Consider the following 15,864-nt stretch of genomic DNA (forward strand, 5'->3'; position numbering starts at 1 on the left):
AGAAGACTTTCCAAATGTCCCCAGTGCAAGGGGAAATCCTTAACCAGCCCTTTCCTTGAGGAGTTTTGTAGCTTGTTGAGAGTTTAAACATCTTCCTGTTCTGTAGGTCCTGCACAATTTTGCGGCCTTGTTTTCTTGGTTATCCTAAAAATGACAGGTTACTCTTTATACTCAGATTAACTTCACAACCCATCTATTCAATCATCTGCTTTCCTTGTTCTCCTTTTTGGAAGGATTTCATTTAATGCCAGCATTAAAGTGCAATGATGGTGCATCTGGGTGGTTAGACAAATTTATAAGCCATTGCTAGGGAAAAAATACTATCTCAAAGCTGCCTTGGCTATGTCTGAGCTGTCTTGCCCCTGTCTTACTAACATGACAGACCCCACTGTATTATTCTACCTTGAGCCACACTTTGTCCATGTTTCTGGTGAAGTATTTCATGCATTCCCATGGGAGAATCCTCTAATCAAGTGCTTCACAATATATGGGCTCTGTGGTTGTCATACATTTGTGTGTTTCTGGCCCAGCCCTGCAGAAGGGCCAGTGTTGCCTGGTAGTGCTGTCACCTGTTTCATGAACCCAAGGAATACGTCCCATGTCTTGTGTTTGTGTGCTGTCCTCCTTGCAGGGGCTCCGTTACCTTTTGTTTTGGAAAACAGTTCCTTGCAATTTCATCTGGTGGTCTGGTAACTCAATAAAAATAGAATTTTGTATTTAACAGTTAACCTTGGGCTTTAGAAAATTTGATGGCCAACACTAACTCAGATCCAATTACTGAGTTCGCGCTAAATTCACATCTTTGGTGGGATCAGTGGTGCTGAGAAATACAGATTTGTCAAAGTTCTGTTGCTTTCTGTCACTAGTGTATACATTGTTTTGTCTTCCTCCATCTGTTTCTATAGTTAAATGAGATTCAGATGAATTCATCAAGAACCTGTCACCTTATATTAACAGTGAAATATATTTGGTGTCATGAAAAATAAATGTTTCCAACAAATTTACGTAGTTTTGAGCTCTTGTATCATGATTGCTCTGGGAAGGTGAGGGGGTCTATGTAATTAACACAGGACTCTAAGAATAAAATATTTGCACAAGCTCGTCACTTATCTGCCAGAGTAATATGGAGTTCACCTTTTGCCAAGATCGGTGTCTGTAGCACTGTGTCTGTAGCTACTTGTGCCACAGTTACATGAAATGTTAATCCCTAATGCACGCGAAGAACACCTTGTTTAGTCTCTAGGGATGACATTGCTGCAGGACCTTGAATTCACGGCCTGCTGGGTCCCTTAGAAATGCAGCTTACCCTTGGGGTGCCTGCCCTGTGCACACTCATCCTCACTGTGGGAAGGGCAGAGCAGCTGCTCTGCAGGAAGTTCTCAATCTCTTATTTGGTGATGTTGCCTCTGCTCCTGCCTTACCAGAATCCTGATTTATTTTAGCAATAACAAGTGTTATTGTTTGAAATGTATAAAATTCTGTTACACCTCATTCCTCTTCTCTCCTGCAGTCTGTTTCACTGCCTTCCTTCCAGCCCTGGGTTAAGCAGGAATTGCTTGTGGGAGGGGGATAGTCATGACTTTACAGATCTGGTGAGGACTCCCTGTGCTCCTGTCTTTCACTTTGGTTTGCCTTTTTGCAGGAAGGTGCTAATCACCCCCACCTTCATTTAGTGTCAAAGGGTCTTTGGTGACCTTGGAAGAAGACGACCTGAGCTGTCGGTGCTAATCTCAAACACAAATGTGCAGCCCTTGCCACATTAGTCATGCCTTTGTCACCTCTAGATTGGATTAGCGCAGTGCACAGTGTGTGGGTCTGCAGCTGAAGACACATGCAGAACAGTGTTGTCTGCTTGTTTTAGTGTCACCAGAGAGTATTTTCTAGAGATGTCAGTGCTTGAGGAGTGCCCTCAGTCAGGATCCTGAGCTGACTTCTCACACTGGTTTGCTGGAAGCTGGTTTGACTGTCAGGCTTTAAAGCTTACCTGCTGCTGCTACTGCCTTCTGTAAGAGGATAAGTTGAAGGATTGAATGCAACTTAAGACTTTGTGAGGAAGTATATCAGAGCCCTGTAGCTTGCTTTATTTTTTGTTGATTGTTTTTCTCTGTGGATGATTTTAGGATTTTGGTGTGGTGCTTGGGTTAGGAGAGGTGTCCTTGAAGACATCTGTCTGTGGAGCAGTACATCGTCAGTGGAGGTTTTCCTCTCCAATGCACATGTGAATGGTGCAGCAAAGCCCAGCTTCCTTATTAGGACTAGTCAATCACTTGATCAGGTATATAATAACAGTCTTCTGGGAGGGATAGAAGGGGTAGGAGATTAACGCCAGTCTGCATTACAAATAAGTTTAATGAAGTACTAATGTTGAATACAGAAGGTCATGGCAGTGAGGAAGTTGGACTATTATGACTGAGCCTGTACATGTGAACAGCCTGCAAAGCAAAGAGCATGGTAAGAGTTCTGAACTGGGCAGTTTTAGTCCTTGGTTCAACTGTTTGTCAAACTATAACTGCAAATAAAATTACGCTTTTTCTCTTGCAGTTATGCTCAGTGTGTACAGCTGCTTGTGTAGTTTTAAAATGCCCACAGAAATCTTATTCTTTAACACATCCTTCTCCACGCTGCTCTGGAGTGGACAAGCTGTGCATTATAGCAGGTTCCCCAGTGGAGGTTTCTGTTCACAAGACTCTTTTGCCCACCCTTGGACACCCATTGGCATGATGAGCCTAAGCCAGCAAGTGGAGTCCTAATCTACAGCAAGATGTGCAGAGTGATAAGAGGGAAAGGCTCAGCAAATATATTGGTGTTCATATCACTAGCTGGTGGCTTTTCTAATGGGCTTAGTGAATTGTAGCAGATGTGAGATGCTGTACTTTGCATGTTGGGGGGTTGTTTGTCTTTTCCTGTGCAGTATCTCAGATTGATTTTTTGGTCCAATTGCTTTTGTTGTTGTTAGATGTCTTCTTGGTTGTATCAAGAGCTGTCTTGAGTGTTCTGGCTTCTGTTCTACCTAGCTGTTAAAATATTTTGATATGGATATGGAGGTGGTGGGATGCAGCAAGCTGTTTGTGTTTGCAGGCTGAGTTTAGTAGTACTCATCTTTTGAGAGATTTCTCTGGTTGGAACTATGAATCAAAGCAGTTTGCTCTTTGGAGAAGTAAGGACCTGCCAAAATCCATGTGCAGCTGCTGGGGTTATTCTCTGGACTACAGAGCCAAATCAACCAGAAGAGTCTCTTGCTGTGTCTCTGCCAGGTCCTCTGGCTTGTTTAAGTGGTTCACACTTCTGCCTGGAGCATAACATTCTGCTTTGCCAACTTGTGCAGAAAACTGCTGTTGTCCTTTCCTTCTGGTGAGACAGTCCCAGAAAACACAGTCCGAGCACTGTGTGTTCCTCTGCTTTGGAGGGATCCTGCTCTGCTCAGCTCCCAGCTTCTGGGCCTTCACCAGAGAGGAAACTTGTGGTTGCAGAAATCCACTCAGGCAAACTGTGTCCGTTTTAATCAGTTCTTCCTTTTGAATCAATTTGGAGGGCAAGGAATCTCACCTGTGTTTGAGAAGCCATGACCCTTTAGGGCAGTTGTGACTATACTCATTTTGGGAGAACGTCAACTTAAAATTCTCCTGGCCCTCAATCTAGGGGAGAATTAATTTCCTACTTCAGACTCTCTAGTGGTATCAGCAGTAGTCTTATAAAAATTCCTGATTAGATTTTGCCCTCATTGTAGTAATGAAAACCACTTATTAATGTTGTTTAAACATCTTATGTAGCACTTGCCTTGTAGTAGAGAAACTGTTGTCCATTGGATCTATGGCTAATTATCTTCCTTTTTTTTCTCTTTACAGTTTTCTCTCAGTTAGTGTTTTGTTACCTCACGTGGTATTAGAAAAGCAGCGAAAAAAACATTGTCCACACTAAAAATGGTGTATTTAGAGGCTCCTGCTTCAGTGAGATGAAATGTTAATGGGAAATATTGCTCTTGCAGAGTGAAATGCAAGAGCTGCAGAGTGGGATGCCCAACCTTGGCATGTTTAATTTTTGGTGTGTTCCTGGTTGAAGCCTGTACTTAACTGCAGAGTGGGATGCCCAACCTTGGCATGTTTAATTTTTGGCGTTTTCCTGGTTGAAGCCTGTCATTAACTGTGCCCTATTCTCCGTTCTCCCGCCCAGCTTTGTGCAGAGGGCGCATTGTGAGAGTGCCCCCGGGTCCCCTCATCCGAGTGGTGGGCACGGAGGTGGCCATCCCGTGCAGCGTGAGTGACTATGATGGACCCAGTGAGCAGAACTTTGACTGGGAGTTCTCCCGGGACACTGACTTCGTGCGGATAGTGAGTACCTGGGATTCTACCTTCACCTCTGAGGAGTACCAAAAACGCGTGGGCCGCGGGGATATCAAACTGAGACGGAGCAGCAACGATGCTGTGGAACTTGTGATTAGGAACATCCAGCCAGCTGACCAAGGGAGATACAAATGTTCCACGCCCAGCACTGATGCCACCGTTCAGGGAAATTATGATGCAGAGGTCCAAGTGAAAGGTATTTCTGAAGAGTGAGGTGTGCTTTAAATTTGTTTTTGATATTGATTATAGATGTACCCTTAAGAATGTTGATTTTACTGTTGTTTATGATCATTGCGATTTTTTTGTTTATTTTCTTCTTATTATTCCTCTTTAATTCTCCTAAAGCCAGAATTTAAAATTGGGAAATATGATAGCAAAGGCAAGTGAGGTGAAGAAGTGAAGAGAGGCTGTTTACTATGAAAACCACTTTTTTTTTCTGTCTAGTAAATATGTAAATAAAACACTAAGTGGTGGGTTTTCTGAAGATGTCTGCAAATATTTCATGTCCCTAATCCTCTTGGTAGAGAAGCTACGTTCAGGTAAAAACCACAGGCTGCCTTCTCTCTCAGTTTTAGTGTCATTTAGGGATCTCTCTGTATGAAGGAGGTAATCTTCCTTTTCTCCTTTATAGCATGTTGATACTACAGTCTTGTCCTGGCTTTGCTCTATCACTTAGCATTTTTCAGTATTAAATTTGGACACTTTTTCTTTTCCCATATCTTATTTTTTACTCACATGAATATCAAGATTAGTTTTGTATGGGAATAGTCAAAAAGATGATGTTTGGATGAGAAACTAAAGTGAGTGGAAGGATAAATGAATTCTTGTCTTGTCTTGTTTAAAGCAGAGCACTTCCTTTAGTGCTTTTTCAGCTGAATTTCCTTCTTCCTGGAATATATTTTTGTGTGGGAGAAGGAATGATTGGCAAGGTGTTGCTCTGTGGTGGTTTTATTGCCTCACATCTGAACGGCTCACTCTGGGTGTTCTCTATTTGATTCTGTTTTATGATGCTTGCGTCGTTTGGGGTTTTTTCTTCCCAAATAGTGATTTCCGACGGTTTGTCCGTGAGCGGCTCCAAAGCTCGTTCCTCCGCGTCTCTCCGGCTGTCCGAGGGCGACTCCTTCAAGCTGCGCTGCTCAGCCACCACCACGTCCCCGGAGCACACGCACCTGCACGTCACCTGGCAGGTCAGGAGCGGCTCCTCTTGGCGGGACGTCCTGTCTTTGACGCACGAGGGCAAGTTCCAGCCGGGCGCCGGCTACGAGGAGCGCTACCGCAGCGGGGACGTCCGCCTGGACACGGGCGCCAACGACACGTACCGGCTCTCCGTGTCCCAGGCCTCCTCCGCCGACGGCGGCGCCTACCGCTGCCTCGTCAGCGAGTGGGTGCGAGGGGCCGACGGCGCGTGGCAGAAGATCCAGGAGAAGGGCGTGGAGATCGCCACGGTGTCCATCCAGAGGACCGGTGAGTGCTCCTGGTCGTGGTGCTGTGGCCAGGCTCCGGTGCTTTGGGGTCACTGAACGAAGCGAGGGTGCGTTCCAGCAGGACCTGGAGTGCTGTGTGGATGGCTGGCCTGTTGTGAAAAACGCCAATCACTTGTTTTTAAAATTTTAGAAGTTTAATAGTAATAAAATGGTAATAAACAGTAGTAACAGAATTAGAGTAATAACAATTTGGACAAATTGAATTAGGACAATATGAGACAATAAATACAAAGAGTTACGGACGTCCAGGTACCTTTTTCTGGGCAGCACGAGCCCGAAAAAGGGCACATGTTAACAGAGGATTAACCCTTAAAAACAATAGCCTGTTGCATATTCATACACTTCATACATGATGCATACATTCCATTCAAATACAGGATTCTGTCTGGTCATCGTCAACTTCTTCCTCCGAATCCTAACAGCACCTTTGAGGTGGGAAGAAGTTAATTTCTTCTGATAAGAGGGCAATAAATTCCTGTTCTCTGAAAGATTTAGGTGTCCTGTGGCTGCTATCTTGCTGCGAGTCCTTTCTTTAAAAAAAATATCCTACGTAGCATAGTTTCTATTTTAACATTTTTTATAACCTAAAACTATATTTAACACAGTACTTAAGAGAATTAATACAGCATTACTTTCTAACACAACACATATAATATTCATTTTAATATTTGCGAAAAGCCAATCATAAAATACATTCATTTTTCACACCTGTTAAATCTGTGACATAATTTTTCTAGCTTTATTTTGGAGAAAGGGGCATGGAATGATTCCCTGGAACCTCTTAGAGGTTCCTGCCTAGACGCAGATTTTATCTCATGCTTCATTCACTTCAGAGTGCTCATGGTTTTTTATATATTTTTTAATATATATATTTTTTATATATTTTTATATATATTTTATATATATTTTTATATATTTTTATATATTTTATATATTTTTTTATATTTCTTAAATAAACATTATATTTAATGCCTGGTCCCCCAAAGCCTTCCCTCTGCTCTCTTAACACTGGGTTCCATAGCACTAAACACCTGCACTTCCCCTGTGAAAGTGGCTTGTGATTCAGTGATAGATGCAGAGCTCTTCTGTGTGCTGTTTATTAAAATAGTGTGGAAAGATCAAGAGAAAGGAGGAAGGCAGTGATAATTTAACAGGGCAAATTACCCAATGATTTTTTATCACTGGTCTGATTGCTCTGCTCTGTTGGCAGGGGTCTAGGACAGTAATGGTTCTGTTAAACACATCATTGCCTGCTTGGCTAAGGAGACAGAAATACATGCAGTGCTGTGCTGAGCATATCCAGATATCCCTGCCCATACAGATGCCAGGACTAGATGCACTAAGCACTTGATTCCATTAGCTTTATCACTGCTGGTTGGAGGAGGGAGAGCGGGGGTGATGCACCTTATCACTCAATAGGTGGAAAAACAGGCAGTGATGGTCCTTCAGAAATATGAGATTATCACAGTATTTTAGAACTGTTCAGACAGAAAGGGTATCTTTTCATTTTTGTAATCCTTTAGTCGCTAGGGAGAACTCAAAAGTCTGGGTTTTTTTGATTGGCTCATTTGGATGTAGTTTTAGTGTCTTGGTGGTACTTAGCCTGTGAAATTTTACTGGATCAATCTTCCCCCTCTTTTTCAGGGTATCTGTTGCACAGCTAAGCTTGCAGGCACTCTCTGCTGACACAGGACTTGCCTAATTAAGAGCTGTAATTCTCGATTTTGTCAACTTTTGCAGTGTTGGTTTAAGTAGGTGGGGTTTAATCAGTGCCTGAAAACAGCATGAGGCTGGCCGAGACCAGCAGTGGTACAGTTTTTTGATGTGGTTTTGGTGTGTGGTTTGTTTGTTGTGGGGGATTTTGTTTGTTTTTCTTTGGGTTTTTTGCCTTCATTTTAAACTCATTCATTAGCAGCACTGGCACTATATCAGGGGCATGAAGGCTTTTTTAAAGTTATGCTAAAGGGGATGGATTATTCTCCAGCAAAGTGCTGTATACACATTCTGTAGAAGAACTTGAAGAGCATCTTGTGCTGACATCTGAAATCTCTGCACTTGCCTGCTAAAAGAACTTGAGATGTAAATGGTTATATGCCTATGGGTAAACTCTCTCCAAGTCCCTCTATGTGCATATATTGCCAGATTGTGAATGCCCATCACTTTCATGAAGACAGAAATGTTGCTTGGAGAATTGCTGCTCTTAACCTTGCAGATGAGTCTGAGTTTGTATTCTGGTATTAGTCTGTTAAATTAGCTAGGCTTTCCTACTGATTGTAATCCCATGATAAGACAGTCCCAAGGCAAGTCCCAGTGAGAGATTCATCTGGACTTGGTTTCATCACTCAGGTGGGGCCTGCTGCCCTCTGTCCAGTTTCACTGCTCTGTGTTGTCAGGTGGTGAGGGGTGAGACTGAGCCTTGCTTGGCTTTATTGGCAGTAGTTCTAACTACTCTGTTTGGCTCTAGCCTTCATGGGTTGTCTCATTCCAGATGATAGTGTGAGGAAGTTTATGCAGATGGGGAACTAATATGTAGTAGAACATGGGTTTTCATAAAAGTCATTAATCTCAGCAGAGACACATCTGCTGGTTTAAAGCAGGTATTTCTGTTCTTGCTTGTGCTGAGAAGAGCCACTGCTGTAGCAGCCCTATCCACTGGCCTCAGTGGAGACTTTAGTAGCTGCATTACACACTGTGGGAACGGTGCTGCACTGAGACCCAGATCTGATCTTCAGGCAGTGTAGAACGAGTGAATGAGCAAGTGAAGATACATGGTAGCCTGGTCTTGACACTGTGCTTCCATGGTTTTCTTTTGAATATTCTGTATCTAGTCCTATTTGAATGCTGGCTGTGACCATATGTGATATGTATATTAGAAATATTCATAGGCCAGTGGTTGCTGAGTGTGTTTGGAGTGGCTGTTGGTGTTGCTTTGAAGTCCCCAGTGTGTGTTGTTCTGAGCAGTAAGTGCAGAAATCAGCAGTATAGAAGTTACTGCTGCCTTCTGTTTGCTTCCATTTCATGTTTTTGCAGCACACCTGAGGTCAGTCAGGACTCCAGCATGTGGCCATGGCTGCTTCTCATCTAAATCTGCTCCATTCAAGGAGCTCAGAAATGTCAGCAGAAGCCATGTTGAGTTCCAGTGTAGTTCCTAGTGATTTCTGTAGATGCTTGGTCTTCTGAGGCATAGTCCCAAAATATTTTGACCCTCCTGTGAGACTGAAAAATTCTGTACACATTTTCCTGCTGTGCAAAGGTGATGTGCAGTCTGTGGATGAGACAAAGCCTTCATGGACCAGTTGCTGTTGGGTTATAAAAATGCTGTTCTCCCTCCCTTTCTCCCCTCTGCCCTCATCACACATCCCTTGCTTGACTGATAATGTGTATTGCCCTTGTAATAGATCACTCGGCTCAGTATCCAATAGGCATTTGAAGGTTGGGCTGCTGAGCTTCTTCAGAAGCTCCTGTTACAGAATGTGAGAGTGAACTATGTTTATTAAAAGTAACAAATAAAAAAAAATTTTTGTTTGAATTTTTGTGTCTCTCTTCCAAGCTCTAGATGTGGTCATCTCAACCAGCAATGTGTCTGTGACCGAAAGAGACTCCCTGGATCTTACATGCAACATCACGACAGACAGAAGTGGTATTTTCCAAGCAGAGGTGATGTGGTATTTTTCTGCATCACCTGATGACACCTTGTCAGATGCTCAGCTCTTGCTGAGCATGGACCACGATTCTGTTGTCAGTGATTCAACTCTGATCAGCCTCAGCCATGTGGACAGGAACTCCTACCGCCTCCTGGTGCGCGATGTGGATGTGGAGGACTCTGGCTACTACTTCTGTGAAGCTGCTATCTGGGTGCCACTGCACAATGGGAGCTGGCACAAGGTGGTGGAGAGGACCTCTGCACCAGTCAGTGTGGTGGTGACAGCACTGGGTGAGTGATTGTGCTGTCAGATTCATGGGTAACGTATCCCTCAATCCTTGGCCCCGTCAGAAAAGGGAGAGGATCTTGCTGAATCTCTTCTGCACAAATGTTTCTCTTGTTTGCATCTATTATCTGTATGTAGGCATCTCTCTCACATATATTTCTGTTTCTGCAAATATCCTTAGAAGTAAAGTTACCTGGGAGAATTACTAAAAAGGAAACTCCAGTAAAACTTCTTAAAAAGCCTATTGTTTTACAGGTAGGTCTAGATATGTTAGCCTACCCAATCTGTTCTGTAGTTGATTCTTGAGGGGATAATAGCTGCAATTTAGAGGCAGTGAAACTCAGGATGTTGTTGCAGAATGGTGTAAGTAAGGTATGTGGACCTGCTAAATTGTACAAGGTATTGGAAGCATGAATGAAGCTGGATGTGAACTGGCAGAGCTGTAGTGCTTGATCCCAGCTCTGACTGGAGGCAAGCATCCAGGCCCAAACCCTTTCAATGTACCCTTTCAGATCCTCTTGTCATGAGAAACTGGTGGTACTATCCACTTACAAAGGCAGAGCTCCTCCAACACGAAAGTGCTGAATGAGGCTAGCATATAGAGAGCCTGTTTTTCAGCAATAAATAGCTGTGCCATAAGGTTAAATCCCATCAACAATGACTTTAAATGTTGCATTTTAGCATTGTGCAGAGCAGCTGAGCCGTGGCCGTCTCCAAGTACACTTGTAATGTGTACTAAAGTGCACAAGTGATTAATGTCTTCATTTCCTGTCCTCCTTCAGCCATTCACATTGCACATTTCACTTGTGAGTGTTCCCTCCTTTCCCCACTTGTGTGTATGTGCAGTCATGCACATGTGTCCATGTGTGTACAGATGCACTTGCACACTTGTGTGCTCTCTTTTTGTGTCTGTACCTGTAGGACTTCTCTTTACTCTTTCCATTCTAATTCAGCATTATTTGGGAACCAGAGAAAATAAAATCTGCTTTTCAGCAGATGCAGATGCTTGGTTGCTAGGGAGAGAGAAAGCAGAATAAATTTTCAGTGTTTGAGGTTTTCAACTGCATCCAGAATTTACCAACTCCTCCTCCTTAATGGAAGTTAAGAGCTCCTGAAGTATTAAGTCGTTGAATTGTCAGTGAGGCTGTTCTTTGACAGCTGACAGAGTGGAGGAATGAGGTTTATCCAGCCAGCCTTTTATTCTTTCTAAATCCTCTGTTAGAGTGTCTGTCAGGGTGAAGCGCCTATCTGGAGTGGTGCTATCAAAGAGAAGCTCTCTTCTTAGGGTTCTTCCCCTGCCCACAAATGAAACAAACCTCAAGCAATTTTCTTAGAACTTGGGATTCTTGTGGCATTTTCCTTCTTGTGCCTCTGTCTAGAGAAGTGCATCTGCTTTCATAGTACTATGAAGATATTAGTTGGTCTTGAATGCTTTCTTCTTGAGGGGAAGGCGTGGCAAAGGGGGAATGGTGAGAGAGTTGTGGAGTGTGAGCAATACATCATAAGGCCCTGGAGTAAACTACTCTTTTGTGAATGAGAAAAGCAGTGTAGCTATAGGGTCTAAGGGGCCTTATGCCAAAAGTGGGGTTTGGCCATCATTATTAATTTGTGCTTTGGTTGTAGCAAAATTCTGTGCATTTTCTTTTTATTTGTCTTGCCCTGAAATAATGCCGAAATCTCCACATGCTCACTGGTAGTAGGTACCACAGTCTTTGTAAGCAATGCTTTTATCATTTTATGTTGCCTAATGTCACAGAAACTCCCCACCAGTATTACCAGATTCTCTGGGGTCTGGTGTGTATTGCTGCCCTTGTTCTTGCTGGATGCAAGGACACTGGTGAGAGATCTTTTCTGCAGGCTGACATAGAAGCAGCAGAATTGTAGCTTGTTTGCTACAATTGTTTTTATCCTTTGCATCTCAAGTCCAAAAGTGCATATGTACACAGAGTTTCCACAGCAGTTCTATTAAGATGCTTTATTATTATGGCTTGTTGGTGAGCTAAGCCTAAATTTTAGCCTTGGATTGCCTTCTTTGTCCCAATTATAGCTTCAGTTAATTGTTTCTAGGAGGGCAAAATGCCAAGTAAAACATAAAGCAGGAAATAAATACAGAGTGCTGAATACAGTTAGGCTGCAAAAGCCGTGTGATGAGTATTGGCCGAACAGTTGGGAAGCTGGTCATTTTTCTGAATTATAGCAGACAGCAAGACAAAAATATTCTAATACTAGTAAATAAATATGTATTTCCTTTGTGGTGTGAGGTTCTTGCTGTAATCTTTTTCCTTTACTATCTCTGTAGTCTGAGAGAAAATAGTCATGCGGCTCCCTTATCGCTTTTAGGCTTTGGGCAGCCAGCTATTTCAGATTTAAATACAACAGCCCCATTCTTAACCCGTGAAACTCGGGCACTGATTTTCCAGCCTGAGGTATTCCAGCCTCACAACTGCACAGCACAGACTTCTCTATTCAGACTGTGAAGCTTTTTCTGATCTACACATCTTCAACTCTTATCCTACTTAGTATTTATTGACCTAGGTAGTATTTAAACTGCTGATCTCTGAACTTTACTGTGCTCAGCTCTTGGTGCTGCCTCTGGCCAGTGCCAGTGGTGTTCTGTGTCCCCTGGTTTGGGTGAACTGTTTGGCTGTTTTTTACCATTCTTAAGCTGTTGTAGAGACACAATGGGATGGTTAAGTGTGAAAAATAAGGCATTTCATGATGGGAGATGGCCTCTTATCCTGGAGGGATATTGGGAAAATGGGATGTCTCTAGTCAGTCCAAAGCTAGAGGATAACCAGTGTCCTGCTGCAGGCTGCCCCAGGCATTTGACAGATGCAAAAGTGTCTGGTTGTGTTGAAATTGAACCCACAGGTGGGATCTTGGGGACAGGCTTAAAAAGGGAATTATTTTGCTCAGCAAGATCTATTAGTCCTGGTTGTTCTGAAATGGTCTGACTAGACCTATGAAATGGAGTGTCTTGTTTGGAAATGTGGGCTTAGGGGTACCTGTGTCAGAGTGGTGCGAGTCTAGGAACCAGAGGCAAAGTTCCAAGGACTTGTGAGAAAAATGCATATTGTGGCACTTAGCTTGGATGCTAAAACTGGATGTTAGAAGTTAGTATATCTTTTAATTAAGTCTGACATTTTCTCCTTTGTTGTAGCTCCTAACCTGTTTCTTCTGCATTTCCTCTCCTGCAGAGCCAGACTATGACGTGTTCCTGAATGCCTCTAAAACACCCAAGTTTTCAGATGACCCCACAGAGCTGAACTGCAGGATCACAAATGTCCAGGACACGGAGGCAAACATCCGCTTCTCCGTGTCCTGGTACTACCGGCAGCGCCTGCCCGGTGACGACGCGGAGCTGGAGGAGCTGCTGGCTTCCATGGATGCAGACTGGGCTCTGCTGCCTGGGGACAGGGCCAGAGAGAGGATTCAGAACGGGGAAATCATCTTGTCTAAAAAGTCTGCTGACACCTTCAGCTTGAGAATCCAGTGGACTTCGGAGAGTGACAGGGGGGATTATTTCTGTGTCATCTCGGCGTGGAGCAGGCACCGCAACAACAGCTGGGTGAAGAGCAAGGATGTGGCTTCTGCATCTGTCAACATCTTCTGGGCTACACAAGGTAGGAACTTCACACCTGGGTGGCTGAGAGTAGGCTTGTCAGCCAGAAGGCCTGCTAGGGCTTTGGAAATGGGGTTCTGTGTTGATGAAGGTTTAAAAGCACTGTGAACTTGTGTAAAGGCCTCTTATCTGTGGAGGGGAATAACTGCTTTACATCACTCCTTTATTTTACATCACTACCACTTCTATGCAACAGTTTGGAGTGGAAGTGCAAAGGAGGAGACACCATCAAGGGAGAGTCTCCATCAAGCTGCTGAGACTTCCAGGAGCTGGGCTGGAAGTGGCAGGGGTGGCATCCAGCAGTGCTGCTGCTGTGGTCATTGCCCACTTTTGTGACTTGGAGTATTTTGGTCTCTTTAGGGTGCATCTTGCTGCTAACAGCAGGGTTGTACTGAAGTGAAAAGAGGAATGTCACTTTGTCTTCTCTGTCTGACAGTTTGGGACCTGTGGTTTTATTTTTCTCTTGTACAAGCCCATGTTTAAAAGGCACATCTAAAGAAGTTCATGGGCATAGTATTACCAGAGTGAAACTACCCACTTTGTTCAGTGGGTAGCTGAACAAAGTAATTAAGTGGCTTGCTTGGATCTTGACTTTTTTTAGAGGAAAGTGAATTAGCTCTGGTCAGTATTTAACTTATTCTGGGAGGATTTTTAGAAGCTTAATAGTTACCTGAAGTTGCTTAACTCTAGTTTAAAATGGGATCTGTGTTTCCTGGATGTGCTGTACAGTGATACTGTTTTGGCTCAGAGTGAAGTCATGCAAGAGAGTCTGTTGGAGAGCATCAGAAAGGTTAGGATAACCTGGGATGCAATATCTTTGTCAAAAATCTGTGTTTAGCTAAGCTGCATTTATCTTGATAGACTAGTTTAACAGTATAGCTTAGGCATCCACAGGCAGAGAACTGTATTTGAGAGACAAGCAATTTGAAATAATTTTGAAGTTGTTTAGGCATAATCCCTGAACAGCAAATTGGAAATCTTCTGCTCTGATTCTGCTTCAGTGGAGACAGAAGTGATGCTCAATACTACACATGTGTGATCCAGGGAAAAGTTTGGTTTTTTTTTTTTTTTTTTTTTGTGTCTGTTCGTTTGTATTTTTTTTACCCCTGAAGCTGACTTCTCCAGCAGGACTGAGAAGTCTCATTAATGCTGGATGTTGGTCACAATTAGTTGAGTGTTATGCCACAACACGGAGTGTGTGCATGTGCATGCCAGTGTGATGGATCGTCGCCTTCGGAGCAGCTACAGAGACCAGCTGGAGTTGAAAAGTCTCAGCCTGTGTTGACATTTCTGAGGGAAAACAAACCGTGACAGGTGTGAACATTCCCTTGGTTCTGGTTTTGTTCCAGAAACTCTGCTAATTTTGCAGCACAAATGTAAATGTTATAGTCCCCGTGCTGAAAAGTACGTTCTGTTGGCAAAGCTTGGGATTGGGGGATTTATTATGTGAAAGTGAGCTCTCCTACAAAACCTTCCCCTCCTGAAAAATAATGTTGTATGTGTATGAGGTGGGGAGGGTGAAATATAGCTTTGATTTCCCCTTCTCTACCCCCATCAACTCCCCCTTGAGCAGTGCAGCCCCAGATGCCTCTGTGTGTGCCTGTCCCCTGCCACATCCTATTGTGTGAGCTGCAGACCCGGCTGCTGGGAGCCAGCAGCTATGAAGGAGTTAATCTGCTGCTGCCTGTGCTCTCTGACTGTTGTTTTGACAAGTATCTCTGGTGATTTGAGTCCCTAACTGCTCCCAGTGCTTATAAAAGCCAGCGGCCAGGCTCCCACGTGTTTGCCTAAGGAGAGAAGAGAAATTTGCCTCTTCCTTGCACGGCTTATGCCTATACAGAGACTTTTCTTCCATCTATTTCATTGCTCGCATCTTCTTTGTTGATTTTAGAGCACTGCTTTGGGGGAGGATGTTGGCGAAATCTCACTTTGAAAACAATTGTTCTGAGTTCTTGAGAAAGGAGAAGGGGGTTTGTATTGTGTCTGTGGGTCTTTCAGCAAAGATGGGTGTTCAGAGCCTTTATTCAAAATGTAAACATTGTGTCAACATGTAAAAAAACCTTTTTTTGTGCATTGTATAATAAGCTGTGTGTTTGCCCATTTGAACTTGGGGTTTTATTGTCTCTGTTTGCTGTTTTATTCTGCGGGGGCCAATAATGCTCACACATCTTTCTGCTTACTCAGCTTTGCAAGTGCAGCCAATTGCTATCATAGATCACCGTTGTTTTTGACATAGTCTGCCTGATATGTTTCTTCCCCCCTTCTATTTCTTCCCCTGCCAAGGTGACAAAGAAGGCATCTCTGTCTCATCTCAGAAATTAAAAACATCAATTGTATTATATTTTGCTTATTTAGAGTACAAATTCCAGTCAGTAAAGAGGGGTAAAGAAAGGGAGGAAACCTTTTCTGACTAGCTCTGGAAATTATTTCAACCCAGAAAAGAGTTTGATATTCTAAAAGATAATTTTATTTATTTATTTGAATACAAG

The 15,864-nt window shown here is 43.3% G+C and overlaps 1 protein-coding gene across 1 annotated transcript in view; it reads left to right on the top strand.

Moving 5' to 3' along the window:
- PTGFRN (prostaglandin F2 receptor inhibitor) overlaps positions 1-15,864 on the top strand; it is a 66,612-nt gene that overhangs the window by 24,173 nt on the left and 26,575 nt on the right. The window contains exons 2-5 of the mRNA XM_058824976.1: positions 4,171-4,536; positions 5,385-5,804; positions 9,375-9,758; positions 12,951-13,376. Of these exons, the coding sequence (XP_058680959.1) occupies positions 4,171-4,536; positions 5,385-5,804; positions 9,375-9,758; positions 12,951-13,376 (1,596 nt within the window). The remainder of the gene's footprint in view (positions 1-4,170; positions 4,537-5,384; positions 5,805-9,374; positions 9,759-12,950; positions 13,377-15,864) is intronic.

The sequence above is a fragment of the Ammospiza caudacuta genome, chromosome 2 (assembly GCF_027887145.1).
Source record: "Ammospiza caudacuta isolate bAmmCau1 chromosome 2, bAmmCau1.pri, whole genome shotgun sequence".
Classification (NCBI taxonomy): domain Eukaryota; kingdom Metazoa; phylum Chordata; class Aves; order Passeriformes; family Passerellidae; genus Ammospiza; species Ammospiza caudacuta.